The 21,928-nt window shown below is 37.4% G+C and overlaps 2 protein-coding genes across 2 annotated transcripts in view; one reads left to right on the top strand and one right to left on the bottom strand.

The window, feature by feature from the left end:
- ARHGAP6 (Rho GTPase activating protein 6) overlaps positions 1-21,928 on the top strand; it is a 539,651-nt gene that overhangs the window by 362,507 nt on the left and 155,216 nt on the right. The gene's annotated exons all lie outside the window — the stretch shown is intronic.
- AMELX (amelogenin X-linked) lies at positions 15,859-20,029 on the bottom strand. The gene is given in 5 exon segments (XM_032285897.1): positions 15,859-16,224; positions 16,226-16,300; positions 16,569-16,613; positions 18,003-18,050; positions 19,976-20,029. Coding segments are annotated over 5 exon segments (588 nt in total).

The raw sequence follows: 21,928 nt of genomic DNA, 5'->3' as shown, positions 1-21,928 counted from the left end.
TTTTGGATGCAGAGTTGACAGAAGTTGGTAATAGAACATGTGGTGAAGAGAAGAATAAAGAAAAAGGCTTAGTTCCTGGCTCAACTAACTGGGTGGATAAAAATAATCATTATTAATCATCATCACCACCACCACCACCACCACCACCACCACCATCATCATCATCATCATCCACAACAACATTGATTAAGCAAGTGCTGCATGCCAGGCAGACACTGTGACAAATGCTTTGTACACACCTCTAAAGATGTGGGAGGCTAGGATACCAAAACGTTTGCCAGAAGAGAGAGTCAAGAGTTCAGTAATGGATAAGGGAAGTTTGAGATGACCCTGAGATACCAGGTGGAAGGGTCAAGAAGGCAGCTGGATAGTTGGCTCTGTAAAACACAAAGATGACTGGTTTGGAGATAATATTTGAGAGTCCTGAACTTTGCAGTGGAATTTACCACCATGATTTTTTGTGTAATGACTTGGGCTGCTACGATTATATTTTTATGTTTTTTGGTCAAATTTTTTTTTAGTTCAAAACCTACTTCATAAAAACCTTAGTGTCAGTTGGATTTTCAGTCAATTCTCCATAGTGTAAAATATTGTATTAACATTTCTGACTCTGAAACAGAACTCTGCTGAACTCATCTTACTTAATCTGAAGTTTGTGTTGTGTGTGAAACATTTCCTAATCAAAAATCACAGAAACTTTAGTTCAAGTTATGGCCTGAAATCAACAGAATTACATTAATTCATGTGGATATAGAAAATAATTAATTTATAATATTTAAATTGACATTTAAACAGTTTTTCCAATCCCACACAGTTAGTGGCATAAGGTCTTGAGAAAGCATGAAACATTTTTTTATCAGCCTCATATTTCGTTGCGCTTGCCAAACAGTTCATTTTCCATAGAAATTTGCAAACCTGAGTAGTGGCCAAATTTTCAGAGTCGCTGAATGTAAGCCAATGAATAAAATTGTTAAACCCTTTGATTTCCCCCACTTTTTTTCCCTTAAAAAGTAACATAGTGTGTGCCTGAGTTTTATTATTTGACATCTATTACCCACAACACTCAAGTGTGTTTCAGAATGAGCCTGTATGGACATTTCAGTACAAAATGAACACAGCTGGCCCTTTGGGAAACATTCATTTGCAGCTTTGTTATCCTTAGATGGGAAGTCTTCTCCTCCATACTTCCATCAACATTTTTCAGAAGGAAATGGCATCAACCTTTAAAAATGGATACTTTCAAGGGCTTTAAAGGTTGAAAATTTTAAGACAAACCCAGCATAGGCAAAAGTTACATACTGGTCCCAAATGTGACTCCAGAAACTATGTGTTGTAGCTCATTGGGGCCACTAGCAAATCTTAGACACTTTTGTCCTATTAGCAGAATGCACTGATCAAAGAAAACCTTGAGCATGACACAGGATAAAACTAGTTATTGTTCAGAAAATAATGTTCAAGGGCATTGGTCCATTGTACACAGGATCCGTTTTGAAAGATGAAGGATATGGAAACAAGCAAAAAGAAGAATTAAAATTAATAATTAAAATGTGTCTATAACTCTATTTCTCTTAGTGGATGATAAAATTACGTAAGAATGTTGACGTTTTCTTTAACCCAGTGACCACAGTGGCAGTGTCTTCATTGGACTGCTTCCTTCATTGGCATCATCTAATTTCATTTTTACTTATAATAGTGAAAATGCACAATGGCCCCTAGAGGCAATACCTTAATTCTTTTGTTTAAATTCTCAAAAAAGTATATCCTTTCCCTGTGAAAAAGGTAGAGGGCCAAAATTAATTACTGAATTTCAGCTATGAAAAACCCAGTGAACTGTGAGAGTCCACTGTGCTTATGTTACACAGTGGAGTTGCACCAATCTCTTTGGAGATACCAGCTACCTGGGATATAAGAGCAACTGTAAGTTCTAAAAACTTTCATAGATAGGAACCATAGGCATGGAGAAAAGGGAGGCACCACTTGGAAATGAAGGAGTCAGAGAGGAGTGGGGCTGAACCATGAAGCTAGAGCAGAAATTTTGTCAATGGCCTAGAAGCAAAGCTGAGAAGAAGGGTCTGAAAGTGCTAGGGGCCAGTGGGTGTTGCTCCACACTGAGATGCATTGTATTCAAATGATTTGTTCCCTCCAGCATTCATACTGCATTTCTACCATCTACTATAGACTGGCATATGTCTATCTCATTTATCTCAACTTTTATAACTTTTAGACTTTTCTTCCTAGTGGGTACTTGGGGGCTCTCAGCCTTCTGTGGATAGGGAGGACTGTCAGAACTAAGAGCTCCCCAGGGTGTCTGACTCAGAGGATCACAGTGACCCAAGGCTTTCTCCCTCCCAGAGCCTCTAGTTGTGCATTCCAGGCAGGGAGCCTGCCTGGCCGGCTCCTCTAGCACTTTGGGCAGTGTCTTTCCCTGCCTCCTGTCTCCTCTGTTCCCACACTGCACACGGGCTCTGCGAGAGGAGCATGGGGGCTCGATACTGCCTGGAGCTGCTGCTATTGCTGAGGTGTAAGAACACTGGAGAGGTAAGAAGATAGAGTGTGTGTATTTCAGGCTCTGTGTTTTGTGCCTACTGCTAGAAGCAACGTAGGACCCAAGACAGGAAGACATGAAAGATTCCATGGGGTAATAATCCCAGAGCATCATCTGGGAAAGATGAATATAAGCAGGAAAGAAGGAGAGAAGCAATACCATTGGAGGGATTTGCTCAATGTGTCCCAGCACTTGAGTCTCTTTTAACAAAGTTCAGGTGGTTCAAATGACAGTCACACTGTCTCTGCCTGTTGCTTTAAAGTCTTCAAACCAGGCTCATTGGAACATTACGTATCATTTCCAGGACACTTACATTTTTATTGAAAACTCAGAGCAAACTGTAGCAAGGACCCACCATTTCTTCTGCACCATTCATTTTGGCTGTTTTCTCAGTATTTGAAAATCAGTGGAATTTGACTTCAACATGCACATTGGCTTGTAATGTTACTGTTACATGGGTCTTAATGATCTTCCAGTTCAGTGTTTTTCTGCTAAAGGTAGAGAAACTGAAGTTCAGAGTGGATCAGGCATTGCCAGGGTCACCAGACTAATCCAGGACAGAACTGACCTGAAACATCATTGCTATGGAGCTTCTCTTTGGGTCTCAGTCATTGGGTACTATATAATTACTGATGATTGCTGACAAGGGCACAGGCTGCTCTTTTCCTTAGTATGATGAAGGATCAAGATTCTGTGACATCTATAAGTAATCATGGTACTGACATGGAATCACAAAATGTGGTTCAACTCTGTCCTGTGGCCATTCCATGAAGCAAACACAGATGGCTGGTTCAGAAAACTTTGGTTTTGTTGTTTGCATACAATAAAGGCAGCCTCTGGTACAAATTTTTTTTTTTAATGATTCCAGGGTTTTTTTTTTTAATGATTTCATAGAAAGAAACTTAAAACTCATCTTTACATATTATTAATTTAGAAAGTTACCACAGTGTTCACAGAGCCTAATTGCTGGTTTCATATAGCTACAAGTAAATGCTGCTTGAATCCTTCCTAAAGTATCATTGATTTATTTTTTGAATTGTTTTTTAACACCAGGCAAGTGAAGTCACTAGCTTTTCTACAGAATGGTGATCTATTACCTTAAACAATGTGATCAGGTCACATCAATTTACTTGCAAATTCCTTCCTCTCTCTATCATGTGCAAGTGCCACCACAGGTATAAAGTAATTTAAATATATATGAATTATTTAGTTTATTAAAAGTGAAGTTGCTTTTGAAGGAAATTTACTGCTCTTAGATTATGATTATTTAGCTTGTTGAATGATTTCATTTTGTAGGCATAGACTTTATATTATGATTCCGATTATTTACAGTAATAGTAACTACCAAATCAACTAATATTGTGGTAATTGCAGATTTTTGTATATCTTTTATTGTTTATTGGGAACATTTTTTTGACTACCTGAATGGGAAAAAGCTACAAAAGCAGTAAATCCCATTGATTTCCAAGTGTCTTTGTAAATCCTGCTGACAAGAACTACAAATTTTACCAATATTTAATAAGTACTTTAAAAATTTACGACTGTCTTAAAATAAATAGATTTTGAAGTTTCTCTGTTGTACCTGCTTCCAGATTTAAAAAAAATCATTTGTGGAAACCAAGTTGATCCCACGTTCCCAATCACGGGGAGAAGATGGGATTTTGTAAGCCTGCAGAGCCTAAATTTGTTATTGCATGCAGCTGTGCAAATTTGCAAACATTTCCTTCTCTAGTCAGGACCCTATGGAAGGAGCCAGTTTGGACTGCTGCCTTCATAGCTAACATTTGTGGAGGCTACAGTGTAGGAAGCTATTGGGATATTGGAACATTGTCACCTATTTTAATTTGGGCATTAGATGCCAGGTAGAGAAAGTTTGCAAGCCAATTAGTTCTGCTTCATGTCATGGTGGGGCTATATCAGTAGCCTTATTGTTATGGTCATTCTCAGTGAATTTCAGAATGCTGCTTTAAATGGGCTTTGTGTATGTGTTGAGTGTGTGTTCAGTGGGCTGTCTGGGAAGAAAGATAGGGGAGGGCCAAGGCCTGGGTCTCCTAAAACACATCATCATTTTATTGAACTAATCAGTGAGAGAAAGACAGGGCCTTGTGGTTTCTATGAGCACTGGACTTGGGTTTGTTTTCAATCTATCCTTTGGAACCAGAGAAGGCATGAGGACCATACATGAGCAGGTTTACACTGAAAGCTGGGATAGATGGTTGTCCCCTAGTTGCCATGGCAATGCTGTCCTAGCATGAGGATACTTGCCTATATTTGTAGCTGTCTCCTCCCCATCTTTGGCAGTTTAGCACAAGAGGCAGCTCCCTCATGCAACTACAGAGCACTTACTGGTTTAGGGATTCTTCATTTTGAGTTACAGTTAGTTCTTTAGTATACTTTTGGGAGGACAAATGGACAGGAAAAATTAAGTCACCGAAGGAGACAAGCTTCATGACTCTAATGGAGTTGAATTTATATTTGCTGTTAAAAATAGCTATAGGTTGTTTGTTTAGAATCCCAGAGGCAGATGACGAATTAGTTTATCTTTCAAATGGTACTCATCAAAAATGGGGCAGTGTGTGTGTGTGTGTGTGTGTGTGCCTGTGTGTTTTTAAAAGAGCCTAATTTCTTGTTAAAATTTAAAGTTCAAACAACCCCTCATTTGTAAATTGGTGATAGAGACAATTCTATAATGTTTTGAGAATTAAATGAACTACTACACGTCATGTGCTTAGAATTGTGCCTGAAATATAATGAGCCCAGTAAATGTTCAATGCTATTAATATCATTACTTTTATATTACAGTGTCCTGGGTGTTTAATGCTAATGATGGCTCATTGAGCAGATATTAAGCATACCGACCAATTCCAAGTATTTTTCTAAGTCTGCCTCAAGGAGCTTGCCAGCTAGGGCAGAGATGAAAGTAGAAAGAAGTAGTTGTTTGAAATAGAGGCATGGTCAACATATCCTGGGAAACCTCTGAGCCTGTGCACTCCAGCCCACGTGGACAAGTGAGAGAAGGTTTCTAGAAGAGGTGGCATAGAGTTGATGGTCACTGATGGCTGCTCCCAGATGTGCGAGATACGGGGGCAAGGAAACTGGGGAACCTCACTTCCAGGAGTACCAGCCAACGTAGAGCAGCGAGAGAAAGTTTCTAGAAGAGGTGGCATTGAGGTGACCGTCACAAATGGCTGTTCCCAGATATGTGGGATACAGCACCAAGGAGGTGGGGGAAACCCCACTTCAGGAGTGCCTTGAGTTGGTTATTTGGACAGATAGAGTATTGGATGGCCTGGGTCTGTCAGATATTCTTAGCTGTGGAAGATAAGTGCTTAATCGTCTCTTCTCCTTACAATACACTGCTTTATATTCTCCATGCTGTAGGAGTTTTATTCTGTAACAATTTTGTATCAAAAAGTTCTTAATTGAATAATTCTTTTGGAGAGTGGTGATTCTGAAGATCATGAGAATTAAGACATCTTAAATTACTGCCCGCTTTATGGACAGAACCACTCATTTCTCATTATTTTGCCAAATCCAAGCAAACCTCAGATCAGAATTTATCCCAGACTAACTGAATAAGGTTGAATTCAGTAGTTACACCCATGGCTAAATTGATTATTTTTCCCCTCTTTATCAGTCAGGTAGACACAATCACTTTTAGAGGTTCTTCAGTCTGATTTACAATGAGCTCCTTAGCACATCTTTGGAAGGTCAAACAAGCAGGAAAAATTAAGTCACAGGTGGCAAGCTTCTTGTAACCTCCCAAGAAACAAATAACACACTTCTAAGTAAGTTCTGAAGAAGCAAATAACTATTCTAATTTAATTTTATAGATTTAGAGGGTAGAAGCACTTTCTTACATGGATATATTGTGTAGTGGTGAAATCTAGGCTTTCACAGGATAGTTTTGATTTAGAGACATTAGCTGATTAGCTGACTTAATCATGGGACAGCACTTTCTTTATTTTGCAAATTCTCCTTAATGTCACTACCACTCCCCAAGCTGTTTTGATTTGTTTAGATGCAGTAGGAACAGAAAGTGAAAAGCCTATTGTATGTGGTCCTATATCAAGTTTACCAACTTTAAGATTTGAGCTCTTGGTTTTTGTTCCTCAATGATGTAAAAGAAATGGACGTGGACTTCTATATTTGTTTAGAGTCTCATTCTTCTGTCTGTTAAAATCTGAACACATGGCATGACTCAAAGTTGACATTGTTTTGTAGAGTAGGATTTCTCAGCTTTAGTAGAGTTGACATTTGAGGCCATATAACTGTTGTGGGGGCTGTTCTGTGAATTGTAGGTTAATTAGCAGCAGCCCTGGCGTTCATTCAGAAGATACTGAGAGCACCACTCCAGCTGCCACCCCACCACACCCTCTGTTGTGACTCTAGACATTGCCAAAGGTCCCCTAGGAGGCACAACTGTCTCTGGTTAAGAACCACTTATATAGAGGAAAATCGTTTGGTAAAGAAATCCTTATAAGTCAGGCATGGTGGCTCACGCCTGTGATCCCAGCACTTTGGGAGGCTGAGGCAGGCGAATCACGAGATCAGGAGATCAGGACAATCCTGGCCAACATGGTGAAACCCCATCTCTACTAAAATATAAAATATCAGCCGGGAGTGGTGGTGAGTGCCTATAGTCCCTGATACTCAGGAAGCTGAGGCAGGGAAATCACTTTGACCCGGGAAGTAGAGAGTGCTGTGAGTCAGGGTTGCACCATTGCACTCCAGCCTGGCGACAGAACGAGACTCCGTCAAGAAAAGAAAAGAAAAAAGAAATCCTTATAAAGTGGAATTAGCTGAACTGTGCTAATGCCAGAGTGACAAGGGAAGGGTCTGAGTTGGGAGTCACTGTACACAAAGGCTCAGCCCTAGAAAGAAGGTGAAAGGAAAACATGCGGATACAAGTGGTCTCAAGGTCTAGCCTCCACGAAGTGGAGTGCTGCCATGACGCTTGCCTGGTGGATTTGCTCTCCTCTTACCCTCACAGTGGTGTATTGAAGATGAAGGCTGGTCTTGAAGTCAGCAAAGAACAGTGCCTGGGGATATCAGATAGGAGAAGGCAAAGATTATGCAGGGTCACAATCAGTGAGAGAGGTGTTGAGGTGGCTACATAGTCAGAAGTGATACATTGATAAATGACAGACATGGGCTACGCATGGTGGCTCATGCCTGTAATCCTAGTACCTTGGGAGGCCGAGGTGGGCTGATCACTTGAGGTCAGGAGTTCAAGACCAGCCTGGCCAACATGGTGAAACCATGTTTTGTATTTTCTACTAAAAACACAAAAATTAGCTGGGTGTGGTGGAACACTCTTGCAATCTCAGCTACTCAGGAGGCTGAGGCTGGAGGATCACTTGAACCCAGGAGGTGGAAGTTGCAGTGAACCAAGATCGCACCTGCACCCCAGCCTGGGTGGCAAAGCAAGACTCTGTCTCAAAAAAAAAAAAAAAAAAAAAAAAAAAAAGACAGACATGATATACTTCAGTGCCTGTGGTGTGAAAAACTTCCATATTATTTCCAAATTTTGTATCACTCTGGGTAGTGTTCTCTTTGAGAGTCTACAGAGGCAGGACAAAGCTCTCTTTCTAATTATAAGAACTGCAGCCAATATTTTTGAACTTAGGGCTCATAACATAAAAAGATTCACAGAATGATATTAGTACATTTTATAGACGAGCGTACTGAGCCATAGAGAGACCAAAAAAATTGTCCAAGTTTCCACAGCAGATAGTCAATGGTCATGATAGTGAACCAAATAGTTTGGTTATGGAAGCTGCACCCTACCACCACAGTGGAAAGCCATCTTTCTGCTTCTGTGGACAACGAACTGCCCCCAAGAGCCTCCACATTCCATGGCCAAATATGAAGCATGGAAAATTATTTGGAGAGGCAAACAAAATTTGGCTGTTTGAAGAAATTGAGATATTTTAATATTGTTCATTTTTTAAAATTAATAATATAGTGAATTCTGGGTCCTGTGGTATCTTTTGTTGACCATAGGACAATGATATTTGTAAATGGGCTTTATTGATTTAGATTCTTTGTGATAGAGGATTCAAGTGTGATTTAGGTAAATGTTTTGAACCCAAATGACTACTCCTTTCTTCTTTCTTCAACTCCTCACCACTCCCAGCCCAACATTATTCCTCACTAGTTATTATCATCTAGAAGAGTCAGGTATTTCAAATGAAGTTAGCATGGACTTTTCCCAGCAGGGATGTATTTTTTTTTTAATATCTAAATGTCAGCCTATGATCCTTGCTTATAAGGCTCCAGATAAAAGGGGGCAAAAGGAATTGAAAACCAAATCATAAAAATATGTAAAAACTCCAACTAACAAGAATTTCACAGCAGCTATAAGCTGATGACTATTTTATTAGTACTACTATGTTCTGGAAATGTAGGAATTTGGCTGAAGTTGTCTTTCTCTTGTGAGTCCCATGTTAAGATGTTCATAGGAGGATCTCTTTGGTTACTTTTTCCAGTTAACAGTTGTCTACTATTTTATATTCTTTTTAAAAAATTTGGCCTTAAACTCAGTCTTGGTATTTTCAGCTATTGTTTACTACTAAGGGAAAAACTTCAGATTTAGGGAAAAGCCTGTGTTTTTATTTTGTGTGGAGTTGAGAAAGGAGGTGGTAAACTTGACATTGCTTGCAAATGAAATGCACAGCTTGATCATTTTTTCTTGGTATAATTTTTGTATTGGAAGATGTGTAGTATATCTTGGCAGTGATAATGAATGCCATAACCATATAATCATTCTCTGAATGATTGGAATGGAAAGAAGTTTCATTTAAAATTTCAAGGTACTCAAATGGCACATGTCTCCACATGTGTCTTTTTACTACAGGTAAACCCAGAGCGCATGTGTGCTTATGGGTGCGTGTGTGTGTGTAACATGAATGTGTGCCTCCCTCTATGTTATATTGCACTATTAGTTTGAACTACAAAATAGAAAATACTGTAAATATCTTCTGAAGTCTAGATGCATCTGAACTCTGGATTCATCTGTTCTAAATGAAAACTATAAGGAAAACCATTTTAGTATGTGGGGTTTGGCCTGAGGAAGAGAATGGCACTTCTAGAGTTCTTAGGAAATTCTCATACATGATCAGGATTACTGGCATGCTTGGGGAACAACTTACTGTGGATAGTTGAGTTCTTTAGTTTCAATTGGCAAATCTGTTTTGTTTCATCTTTTGTTTATAATATTTGAATTAATAAGAATTATTTTTCAACTTCAAGAAGTAGTATATAAAGCAATGCTGTCTAATAAAACTGAGTGGTGCTGGAAATATTCTATATCTGTGATGTCCAATATGGTAGCCACTTGCCCCATGTGGCTATTTAGCACTTAAAATGTGTTTGTTATGACTGAGGAATTGAATTTGAAGTTTTATTTACTTTTAACTTATTTACATTTAAACAGCCACATAGGACTATCATATTTGACAGTGCAAGTATAAAGTATAATTACCAATTAATGTATGTCTCTGGTTTGAAATATTCCACTGTATTATCACACTACATATCTGAATTTTGATTTGGAGGCTGTGGCAACCATTATTGTCTTTGATAAGTGAAGTTTACTTCTAGGTAATTATTTGAATCTCCATCCTCAATTCATGCTATTAAGATAAGTGATTGTGGAAATACAGTCTGGAAATTAGTTTGTTAGCCTGTATTCTTCTTTGCTTTTGTAACAAATGAACTGTGAGGATTTTCTGGTTAATTGGAGTTGTTATTTATTGACATTGAGCTCCTCAGTATGATTCAGACCCAATACCACTTAACATAGAGAGAATAAAGTACATTATAGCCAGTTTAAAGCGCAAAAGAAAAATGAGATAATTTATGAGTTTTTGGTCAGCAATAGTTCAGGTGTTTATTTAATCAAGAGAAAACTCATTTAATATGAAATCTTACTGTAAACCCAAACTGTTGAAGAGTTTGGGGCTTAAACCTTTTATTTTGCTTATGACCAACATGTCCTTTGAAACCAGTCAGCCTCCAACAAAATTTCAGCAAAAGCAGCCCTAACTGTCATTTCTCTTTTTTTGTTTAATGTATATTGTTTCCAATTCTTCTTCCTTCACTTTAATAATACTCATCTCTTCTTTCTTGTTTGGATTGTACTGTGCATTTCTGTTTCTGCTAAGTCCTCTTCTTTTTTTCCCCTTCATTCCTCTTTGGTCAAAATGTTTCTCTGACAAATCAAGTACCTGTGAACTGATTTCTACTAGGAAGTTACCTGAAGGGGACACACCAAGATCCAAAGGTTACATCCAAGAGAATTAAAGAAAGAAGGTGTGTCTGGACTGAAGCAGGAAAAAAAAAAAAGGGATAATAAACTTTAAAGAAACTTAAATTTCTTTTGTTGATTACAGAAGTAATTCATGTTTATTGCAGAAAAATTGAATCTTCACATAAACAATCACATTTTCTTACTAGTTTTTTTCTGCGCATGTTTATATGTACATGTCTAAGCCATTTACATGTTATAGTCATGTATGACATTCATATATGACATACAGTCTAGTTCTTAAATTTTATTTTATCACACTTTCCCCACTAATACATTTTCTTTTAAAGCACACTTTTTATCACAGTATTCAAGAAAACTTAAGCTAGGTTCAATTACTTACTGGTATAGATAATGCTATAATTAATATCTTTGTACATATCTTCTTGTGCATTTTTGATGAATGTCTTAAGGTAATTACTAGACATGTATTTGTGCTCTGGAAAAGTTATGCATATTGAAACCCTCATCAACAAAGACTGAATGAGAGCAGAGCAAAATTTAAATTTTTTAGTAAAGTAGGAATGGTTATTGTAAGATAGGAGTTGCCTTGAGATGGTTTACTCAACTCTGTTTTTCAAGAGTTCATCTCTTTAGCTTAATTCCAAAGATGGTGCAAAGCATTGTAAATAATCTGATTTTGCTTTTTTACCGATTTAAGTATTGTATACATATAATTTTGGGTTTATTAGTATATTTATGATCAGTATTGTTATTCAGCCTGGACTTTGAGTCTTGGTCATAAATATCTTGTAATTTTCTTTCATATTAATTCAAATATCTATAATACTAGGCAGTTGACTAAGCTTGGGTTTTAATAAATTAGAAAGGCTTTGCTTTATTCAATTTATATCACCTTATGTATCACTGTATAGTGACAGCCACATACATCTACATGTCAGAATTTTGTCAGTGGCAGCCATTTTCCAAAGCTGGAGAGTCTGGAAATAGAATAATCTCAAAGTGACTGTGGAGCTTCCAAAATAACAATCCCAAAGCCAGTGCACTTCATTTGTTAGAAAGAATATGTCTACAAAATAAGCTACATATCAGAAGATGTAGGTATACATTAACAAAAAGAAGTGATAGCCAAGAGGAGTAATGAACAGAACAAGAGACCAGTTAAAACAGGAATAAGAATATTATTTTCTGTGACTCTCCAAGACAACACACTTCATTGATTAGTATTTATAAGTCTTATTTCAGACCATTGAGGAGATGCTATATTGTGATTAACATATGTTCTTTAATGTGGTAGAACAATGACCGTTGTAGAAAACTGTCATGAAAATGATTATGTTAAAAGCACATTTGGAGATTTAATAGACAAATTTTAGTTTTTTATCAAATTAACTTAGGCAGTACATATCAGTTCATAGTGAATAAGTCTTCAGAGTCCAAAGCCTGACATTTTTCTTGTAATTCAAAATGTGATTTGAATTATGGTTATATATAAATCAATCTCTCTCTCCCTCTGTGTGTGTGTGTGTGTGTGTGTGTGTGTGTGTGTGTGCACGCGCACACGCATAGACAGAAAGAGGGCATAAATGGTTAGGGTTTTGGCATTGATATCATGACTTAGTAATCAGCTAGGACCCACAATCTGTCTAGAGCTAAATGGTTCAAGAGTTGGTTAATTCCCTGGCACAGGGATGCCATCAAGAACCTAGGGGCTTTCCATCTTTCTGCTTGCTCCTTCTGGTCACAAGATGACAGGCATCACATTCTCAAACAAATAGATGTAAAGACAAACGGCACTTTTTCCTAGTATGTATCTGTGCATTCTAATTAGAGGGAAGTCTCTTTCCCAGAAGCTACTCTTCTCCCAGGAGACTTCCCCTTGGCCTCATTCAGTGTTCAAGTTCCACCATAACCCATCCCTAAACCAATCACCAGCAAGGGAAATAGCGTTACAGTAATTGATGCCATGGTTGACATGGAGGAATGAACATTTGCTTTCTGGGGCAGGGGAGGGGACTTGTTTCTCCTGAGCTGGTGGCAGGCTGAATGCTGGAATTGATTTCAGCCCTCCCAACAAGGAAGGAGTGGTGAGTAAAGCTGTTGGACAGCTAGCCAAGGATATTTGCTATATTAGCCAGAATATTTTGACCTTACTTCTGTTATAGTATTAATACCATTTGGCCTTTTAAATCATTATTTGTGAGCTTATTTTATCCCATCGGTGGCTTCTAAATTCCTTAAGGATGGGACATACTATGTTCACCAGCACATGGAGTAGTGCCTTGCCCTAGAGTGTGCTTAATATATATTGACTCAATTGATTAGAATTGGTCCATGCCAATTGATTAAAAGCTTTTCTACCTTTAAAAATTGATTCTAAACTCTTTAAAATCAAGTTATTTGTTTGAATATTGACACGCTTCTGGTAAAGTTATGTTTATTCATTCCAGAAAATGATTAAGGGGCCTTAATCATAAAGGTACTAGAATAAAGTTACCATGGATGCGTGTACTATAAACCCTGCAAAGGCTGTTTACAATTCTGTGTGGGTGTAGGAAGAAAAAAGGATTCAAATATAAATATGAGTGGGAAAGAAAACTTGTTTTGAGTCCATTTTATGCATCTGTTAACATTTTAAAGACTATGCAGTACAATTTATCATCTTAAAGATTATGAGGTGAAAGAAATGACTTGTATTTAAAATCACTGCAATTCTCTATTTGAAGGTCCATTAGTAGAATTTTTTGGGAAAACAAATTACTTGAATACTTTCAAATTTAGTACATTATTATGCATACCACATAATTCCATTTAAAAATCTTTTTCCATAGAATAAGATCAAAAGACCAGATTTTGATTGCCAATGTTGTGTGAAGTATAAAGTCAGTATTCCATGTCCTAATTTGTTTTATAATATAAACATTCTTCGAAAGTTTATCTTTTTTAATGTAAAGAATTTTTCATATAAACTTTCTTTCATTTGGTTCAGGTTTCAGTGATTGTACATGTTCATAAATTTTCATTTTACCAACTGTTTTAACTGATGTATAAACTTCCTTTTTCAAAAAAGATTTGAGATAGTATAATTTAAATTTTCTCTAAAAACAAATATAGTCCTTTTTTGCTTGCCAAATGGTGAATTTGTGTGACTAAACGTGCAGTTCGTTCCTTATTCAAGAATATTCATTCATAATATATTGTCTCAAGTGAAAGGAAAACTTAAGTTTCATTCAACACAAAGACATGAATGATTTTTAAAGCATTTTATTGTCTGCTAATGGTACTTTTTTAGTTACAGAATTTGCTAAGTTAAGTGATTATAATTGAAAATCATTGTGTTCTTGTGTCATTCCTGAAAGCAACTGAAGTATTTTTCACCTCTCATATTCTCATCTTTTAGTCCTGAAAAAAATAGCAAAAGGAACAATTAAAATAATTTACAAATGTTCCTAGTAAGTACCATTTACAAAAACATGTATGCCTTCAGTTTTGTCACAACAATGTGCAACTATTTAAGTTGAACTCCATAATTTCCAAAGTTTCTTTGTTATTTTGTTGTCAATAGATATTAGGTGTCCATGAGGGCTGCTTCCACCTTCAGGATACTTAAAGCCTATTATTTTATAATAACAATTGCTACCTTTTTGGGGGGACTTCTTGCATGTCAGACTCCAAGCTTATCACACTATTTTGTTTTCCATAAAAGAACTCTAAGATACTATCAATGTTTATACTCAAATTTTACACAAAAAGAAACAGTTTTAAAGAGTTCAAACTATCTACCCAAAATCACCTTTCCATAAATAGGTTTGTCAAGATGTGAACAAATTATGAAGTTCATGTGTTAATTATTAATAAAGAGATAAATAAATGCATTTTCTATGCACAGGGAGAACACGCACCTTAGACTAGAATAGCCAATGATAGGCACCAGATTACTTGGGATTCAATCAATTTTCAAAAATTCTGCCCCATATTTTCCATAAACATGCTTACAATTATAAAGCCATTTATGACATATTATGATTTTTTAAATTCATAAACTGTGGTATCTATAATTGGACAGAGACTTAAAAATGATCTGATTTTGTGATCTTCCCCCATTTAAAAGAAAATAAAATACCCATACATTTGAAGTAACTTTTACAATACTGCCTATTCTTTGAGGGCAAAGCTAGAGCTGGAACCTAGGTGTCCTGGCTTCTTATCCTGGTCATTTTCACCTCAATTCTCTCTGCTTATCAGAGGCAAACCATCAGCAGCATGTATAAATTGGAATTACAGTTGGATACATATACATGATTGAATCACATAGTCTCGTACACATAGCAGTAAGAGTTTATGGATGTAGATTAAGGTTGTTTTGTTGACTATTCCCATTCATTTGAAAGAGCTACCTGTAATGGAAGATTTAGTGCTAAATTGCAGTAACTTCTTGCTAAAAGCTTACTCATCTATACAATCTCAGTACAAAAAAAAAAAAAAAAAAAAGAAAAAAAAAAAAAACTAACTGTGTTTAGCCTCCTCCAAGTTAGATTGAAAACTGCTGGAAACAGGAAATTTTACTGTATGTTTTTGAAGAGATTTCCCATGTACCTTTTGTAGTCTGTTCAGATATTTGCACTCTCAAAATTACCCGCTGCCTCTTTTCTTAAGCCTTCAGTGCAACTTTAGCCTATTCTTGTTAGTCAAACCTTTGAAATATAAGGAGAATTGATAGTCTCTTATACTGCTGTCCTTAAACTTAATAGGATTTAGTAATATATATTTCTATAAATGGGTTTTGGTAATATATATATTCTGGTAGAAATTCAGTAATGGTACAATTGAAACCTGCCATAAAAACTGTGATCTTAATTACCAAGCCATTTAGATGAAACATGTATTTGTTTTTAGTATAAAGGTATAGCATATTGCTTGGACTAATATACTCATATACCTGTAAACTACTGCAACTCTAGAACCTTGGTTGTTTGGAGACCTTGGAACTCTGGGGCCAATTTTGCTGTACCCTTTTCACAGGACTTGCACTGTAGTAGCTTCAAGATATACTCACCACTTCTTCCCGCTTGGTCTTGTCTGTTGATGGCCAAGCTTCCAGAGGCAGATCAGGAAGCATGGGAGGCAGGGGCTGCATGGGGAACATCGGAGGCAGAGGTGGCTGTGGCGGCAGGGGCTGCATGGGGTGCACAGGTGGCTGGGGCTGCATGGGCTGGTGAGGCTGTGGCTGAACAGTCTGGGGCTGGAAGGGCTGCTGGGCGGGCGGAGGGAGGTTTGGCTGGTGGTGATGGGTTGGAATCATGGAGTGTTGGCCAGGAACGGGCATCATTGGTTGCTGGGGGACCACGGGCTGCTGAGCTGGCACCACTGGGATGTGGTGATGAGGCTGCAGGGTGTGAGTCGGGGGGGTGCTGTTGGGACAGCACAGGGATGATTTGGTGGTGCAGCCATCCACCCATGGGCTCGTAACCATAGGAAGGGTACTGGTGAGAAACAGAGAGGCAGGTTTACCATTGGCTCAGGTGACTCCAACCAGAGAAGCAGCAGTGTTTTCTTTACCGTTATGGCCATAGGAATATTTTATTCATTTTTCCTTTGCAAAAATTTGTAACTATGTACACAGATATGATTTTTTTACAAACTAAATTTCCTATTAGTGTCAGTATGTGGAGTAGACATATTTCACTTAATATGGGAATTTAAATGCATGCCTAATATTTTCAGGGAATAAAGAAGAAGATATCTACGTACCGCTGGCCTTATCATGCTTTGGTACCACTTCAAAGGGGTGAGCACCTTAAGAGAAAGAGATATTAGAATACATTTGATTTCATTTACTTTCATCCAATATAGAACCTCACTGATGCAGTACGAAATATAGACTCACTAATCCAGTCCTGTCAATATTGATAGCCTGAGAATGTGAGTTCTACAAAAGAAAGAAGAAGGTAAACATTTGTCAGGTGCTTCCTGTGTGTCAGGCACTGTGTTTACATTCATCACACACATTCTTCATGAGGCAAGTATTATTACTCTCACTTTCTCGATAAGGTCATGGGGAGTTAAAGAGGTTCATTAACTTGACTGAGGTTTCAAAGAGAGTCAATCTGTTTAATTCCATAGCTCCCACTTTTCATTGTAAGAGCAAAGCAAACACAAAATTATGGCATATTAATCTGACCTGATGTTAATTTCATTTTTTCTTTGATGTCACAATGGGACAAAATGAGGTACAAACACTGTCCCTCATCATAGGAACACAGATTTACTGATCAAACTTGTCAATCTCTTAGGTTTAACAGAAAATCTTGCCTCAGATTCTTACTAACATTTGTCTTCAGCTTGTATAAGTAAATAAACACAGATTTTTACCTGGATCTGTGAGAGAAGCAAGAATTCTATTCCTTTCTGAACAGTGTATATACTTGGTTAACCTTAGGTTTGAGGATTCTTTATATGGTAATATGGCATTTAATTTATACGAAAAAAATAGTAACTTTGCTCATATTATAGTTGACAAAGCACTTTTCATATCTGTTAATTATATTACTCTCCAAACGATATTTTGAAATATTATTATAATTATTTCCTTTTTCCAGATGAGGAAACCAGGGTTCCAGAAAGAGGAAATGAATTGCCCAAAGTCACACAGTTAGTAAGAGATTGAGGAGAACCTCAAACCTGATGTCCCAAAACTCATGCATTCTATTGTTCTGCAGAGTCTCTCATATACCATTTAGTCACTAATATTTCAGCAGAGCCAAATGAGAGACACATGTAGAGTGTGACTATCTTAGAATCAGGAGTTTGTTGAGCTAGAAAGAATCTTAAATAACATCTTACCTAATCCTTACATTTTACTAGCTGGGATAGAACCAAGCTGTTCAGTCAGAGTTGACTTTTTGCCCTACCATAGAGCCTCCCTGAGCAGTGGTTCATGATGGGTAAAGTCACAGTCATATTTAGGAGGAGAGGCTGAGTCAGAGTGGCCAGGCAGGAGGGTGCTGGGACAACACAGGCTTGAGGCCAACCATCAGAGCTTAAACTGGGAAGCTGGTGGTAGAGACTGTAAAATCAGGGCCACTTGAGAAACATCTGGGATGAAGAATCAACACACTATTCTTTACAGAGCCCAGGGCACTGTTAACACAAACAATGGTCAAAATTAGTAAAGAGAAAAATTACCTCATAGCTGAAGTTGATATAACCAGGGTGCCCAGGATGAGGTGGTAGCTTTTATAGGGAAGAGGAGAGAAGAATAGAAAGAGAGAGGAAGGGAGAGAGTGAAGGAAGGGAAGAGAGAGGAAGAGATTAAGTCAATATGCAATTGTTCACATTAAAGGAGACTGAAGCTACTTTTAAAAAATCTATATAGTGCAGAATATATTTGAGATCTGTTTTTAGTTTGGACAAATGTACCATGTAGAAGAGGAGACCTCTGAGTTTAAAGAGGCCCAGAACAGCTAAATGACTCTCCCTGGCGTTATAGTCTTATGTTTGGAGACCTGGAAGCAGAAACCAGCACACATTTACTCTCCAGTGGTCTTTGGACAACATCCCACCCCCAACCCCAGTGTTGTCAATGAATCCTACCCTATCCTGCCCAACAGTTTACTTTCTGATCAAACTCACCCCATATTGAAGAGAGAAGTATGTTTCCCTTACACAATAAAGAAATATCAACAAGGAGAGAATCGTCTCACAAATGTTCCCTTGTAGATCAGGAGGTGGTCAAGTACTTTAAGTATCAAAGGGATTTCTCATATTTGACATGAAAGGAAACAACACATCCATACAACAAAAGAACCCATAAAAGAAACCACAAGGTGGGAATTATTGATGAATGCCAGAACAAGATGGGTGGAGCAAAGTGGAAACATTATAAATCTCATGGAAAATGAAAGAGTTGATTTATGATGTTTAGGCCAAACTTTTTTATTATTCTGCCAATGGTTTTATAGAAGAAAAATTTTAAAGTTAGAAATGCCACCTGAATGATCTGAATCAGGGATGTCTATCCTCTCAAAAGTGGGGACCAAGTATCTGTTGCCTGCATTGTGGAACTCTGGTTGTGCCTGGGGTCTAGGTGAGGGAGAGGAGAGATGGTCCTACAGAAAATCTCCCTCAGACATTGGCCTCATTTAGGATTGGCTCTATTATATTCTTTTAAAATGCTTGCATTTCATAGGAGGATTTATTCACTCTCATCTGGATGTCAGTGGTTTTAGTCAGGCCCTATACCATCTTGATCAATGCCATCTTATAGAGTGGGAAAAGGCTGAATTTGTAATGCAGGGACCCCTCAGGAAACTAGGAATTACCGCAATGCAGGATTTCAGGAAGTCAGAGCATAGAATCTTGGTTTTGTGGGTGAGAGAGGAAGAGAGGAGGCAGGTATGCAGGCTTGCTGGCTTCTGGTTGTATCAACTGCTCTTTATGCTACCAAAAAGCAGATGCAGCCTGCTTGGCATGCATGTGATCTAAGTTCTCTGCCCTTATGCACCTGTGTCCAGACAGAGTAGATCTGACGTCCTGATCTTTAATACATTTGAATATAAAATATATCACTATGTATTGGGTATAGGCAGGATCCCGGGCAAGAAAACCACTTACTTACCAGACGCACTCAAAAAGGTGGGGACTCTGAGAACAGGAAGATGGCTCAAGAAATGGATTCCTAACAGAAAAATCTTACCCCCTGAGGGGTAACAGCAACAATATGTGGAGGGCAGGAAGAAATTTGGAAACTTCAGAGGAATTGGTTTTAGACAAAACTGGCATCTCTGTAATATTTGCCCAAAGCTGGTGAAGCACTTTCTCTAGAGACCTTTCAAGGCTCCCTTCCAAAAGCTTCCTCCATCTAGAGATGGGTGGTGATACATACAAGCTAATGTTTTCAACAGAATCTCCTGTGGTGCTCATAAAAATGCAGAGTCCTGGGCCCCACCCCAGCTGTACCAAATCAGAATCTTTGCTGGAGGCATTTGAGAATCTATCTTTTTAAAACAAGCTCCTGAAGTGTTTCTTCAACCCAGAGACGTTTGAAGACATCTTATCTCATACTGTTTTAAACCCTAACTTCACCAACCATGGGACAGACCTTTATCGCTAAGTTTATGAAATTGGACACTGACTTACGCAAGGGGTGTTTTACTCACAGGCATGGCAAAAGCTGCTCCCAGGAGGCAGGCAAACAAAATCCAGGTCCCCATTTCTTGATGGTTCTGAAATGTAAGTCGACATCCACTTATCTTATCTCTTCTGAAACATGGACTTAATGAATGCTCCATAAAACACACATAATCTGTATTAGTCTACTGCTAGTAAGAAAGATGGAGCCATTCTTTGTGCATTTACTTCAGTCGTATGTGAGTTCCAGCTCTCAGACTATTTCATTGTTTCTGGAGTCACAATAGTGATAAAGTTACATTTAATTTAGGTTGAGGGCTGAATAAGTTATACAGGGACATGAATGATCTATCCCTATATGACTTTGCATGCCATTTTCCTATGCCTATACAGCCTATAGTCTTAGAAGCTAAATGGTATTTATAATTAATGATTAAAGGAATAAAGTTGGCTCTGAAGGATGGGAAAATCATCAAAATGCACGGTATTTTATAATTTCAGAACAAGGGGGCACAGAAATGCACCCTACAGAGTCTGCTGGGGCATTACTACTGTTAAAAACTAATCATTTGAGAAAGGTATTAATTTGCCAAGATAGTAGATTTTAGTTCCAGAAATTCCTATCTATAGATCTTCAGGTAAGACACTCCAGCAACATCTCTGAGCTCCAGATTGTGGAGCAAAAGATATGGCTGAACCAACAGGAGAGGATGGTACTAATTATCTGTGATTCTTTAAAATTTTTGAATAATTTCTCCCTAAGAGGTTCCATTTTCTGTCAATGAAATCTTCTTTTTGTTTGATGTTGCACTGTATTATTCTATAAATAAGATCCTTGGGATAGTAAGCAAAACAGGTCATCCTAAAATGTGGACATTGATTTATGGCACAAATTATTGACTAACTTAGAAAATCGTCAGAAGAAAGACCTTAAATTTTGTATAGGAAGTGAATATTACATGGAATAATGCTGTCTATGAAAAGTACACTGAAATTTTCTGCCTCCTAAATTTGTTTTTTGTTTGTTTGTTTGTTTGTGTTTTTTTTTTTTTTTTTTTTTTGGGTTTGGGTTAATGAGAGAAAACATTTCATTGATGGTTCTGTTTTATGTAATTAAATAAAAAGCTTTTCAAAGTACTAGATCACAGCCTATGAAAGTATTATTTTTACTTTAATCGGTAATTAAAATAAATATTTTACTGTGAAATGTGGCCCCAAAAGAGCTTTGGAATTAGACAAGCACTTTGTTGCATTAGAAAGTAAAAAGAAAAAAAAATCATTTCAGTAATCAGAGTCTAATTTAATTATGGGCCAACTAAAAATTATTGATGGCATATAGTATTAGAAATGTAGAATATATTTGTATCTTTTAAAAACAATGCAGAGAAAGAAGCACAATAAAAAGAATATCAAATTAGAAATAAAATCCACATACCTTTGAATGTATTCAGTGGAAGTTTCTGTTTGAAACTCAGGGATGCTTGATCCTTTAGATTTCTTCCAACTATGAGCTTATTTTATATAAGTCACGGCATCTAAAACAACCAATCCGGTTTCTGAAGGAAAAAATGTGTTGAGTATAACTAAAAATCCCTGTATCATGAATTTTTAGAAGCTATGATCAGACATAAGGTTGTATGTTGTGATTAGTTCATATGGAATCTTTCATTATGGACAATAATAGGTTTAACAGGCAAGGAGCTTCATCAGGCTATTCTGAAGTCAGCAAATTAGTTGACTGCACATGCTGATATATTCAAATTTATTTTTAAGAAGCTGCTCTGCCATCATCCTTTCCTCAGTTCTAGCATACAACATTGTTCTTTACAAAAATCAACCTAGGTGGTTCAGATTCTCTAATGTAATCTGGATATCCTCAAGGATTTTTCCGGCCCTTTCAGATCAGGATAAATTGATTCAAATTCCCATTCTGGTAAAAATCCAAAGCTCTCTAGTATCTCTCTGAGGAATTATACTTTCAG

This window comes from Sapajus apella, unplaced genomic scaffold (assembly GCF_009761245.1).
Source record: "Sapajus apella isolate SASKATOON/1434 unplaced genomic scaffold, GSC_monkey_1.0 scaffold17, whole genome shotgun sequence".
Taxonomy (NCBI): domain Eukaryota; kingdom Metazoa; phylum Chordata; class Mammalia; order Primates; family Cebidae; genus Sapajus; species Sapajus apella.
The sequence above is the reverse complement of the archived record's forward strand: the minus strand, read 5'-3'. Positions and strand labels throughout refer to the sequence as shown.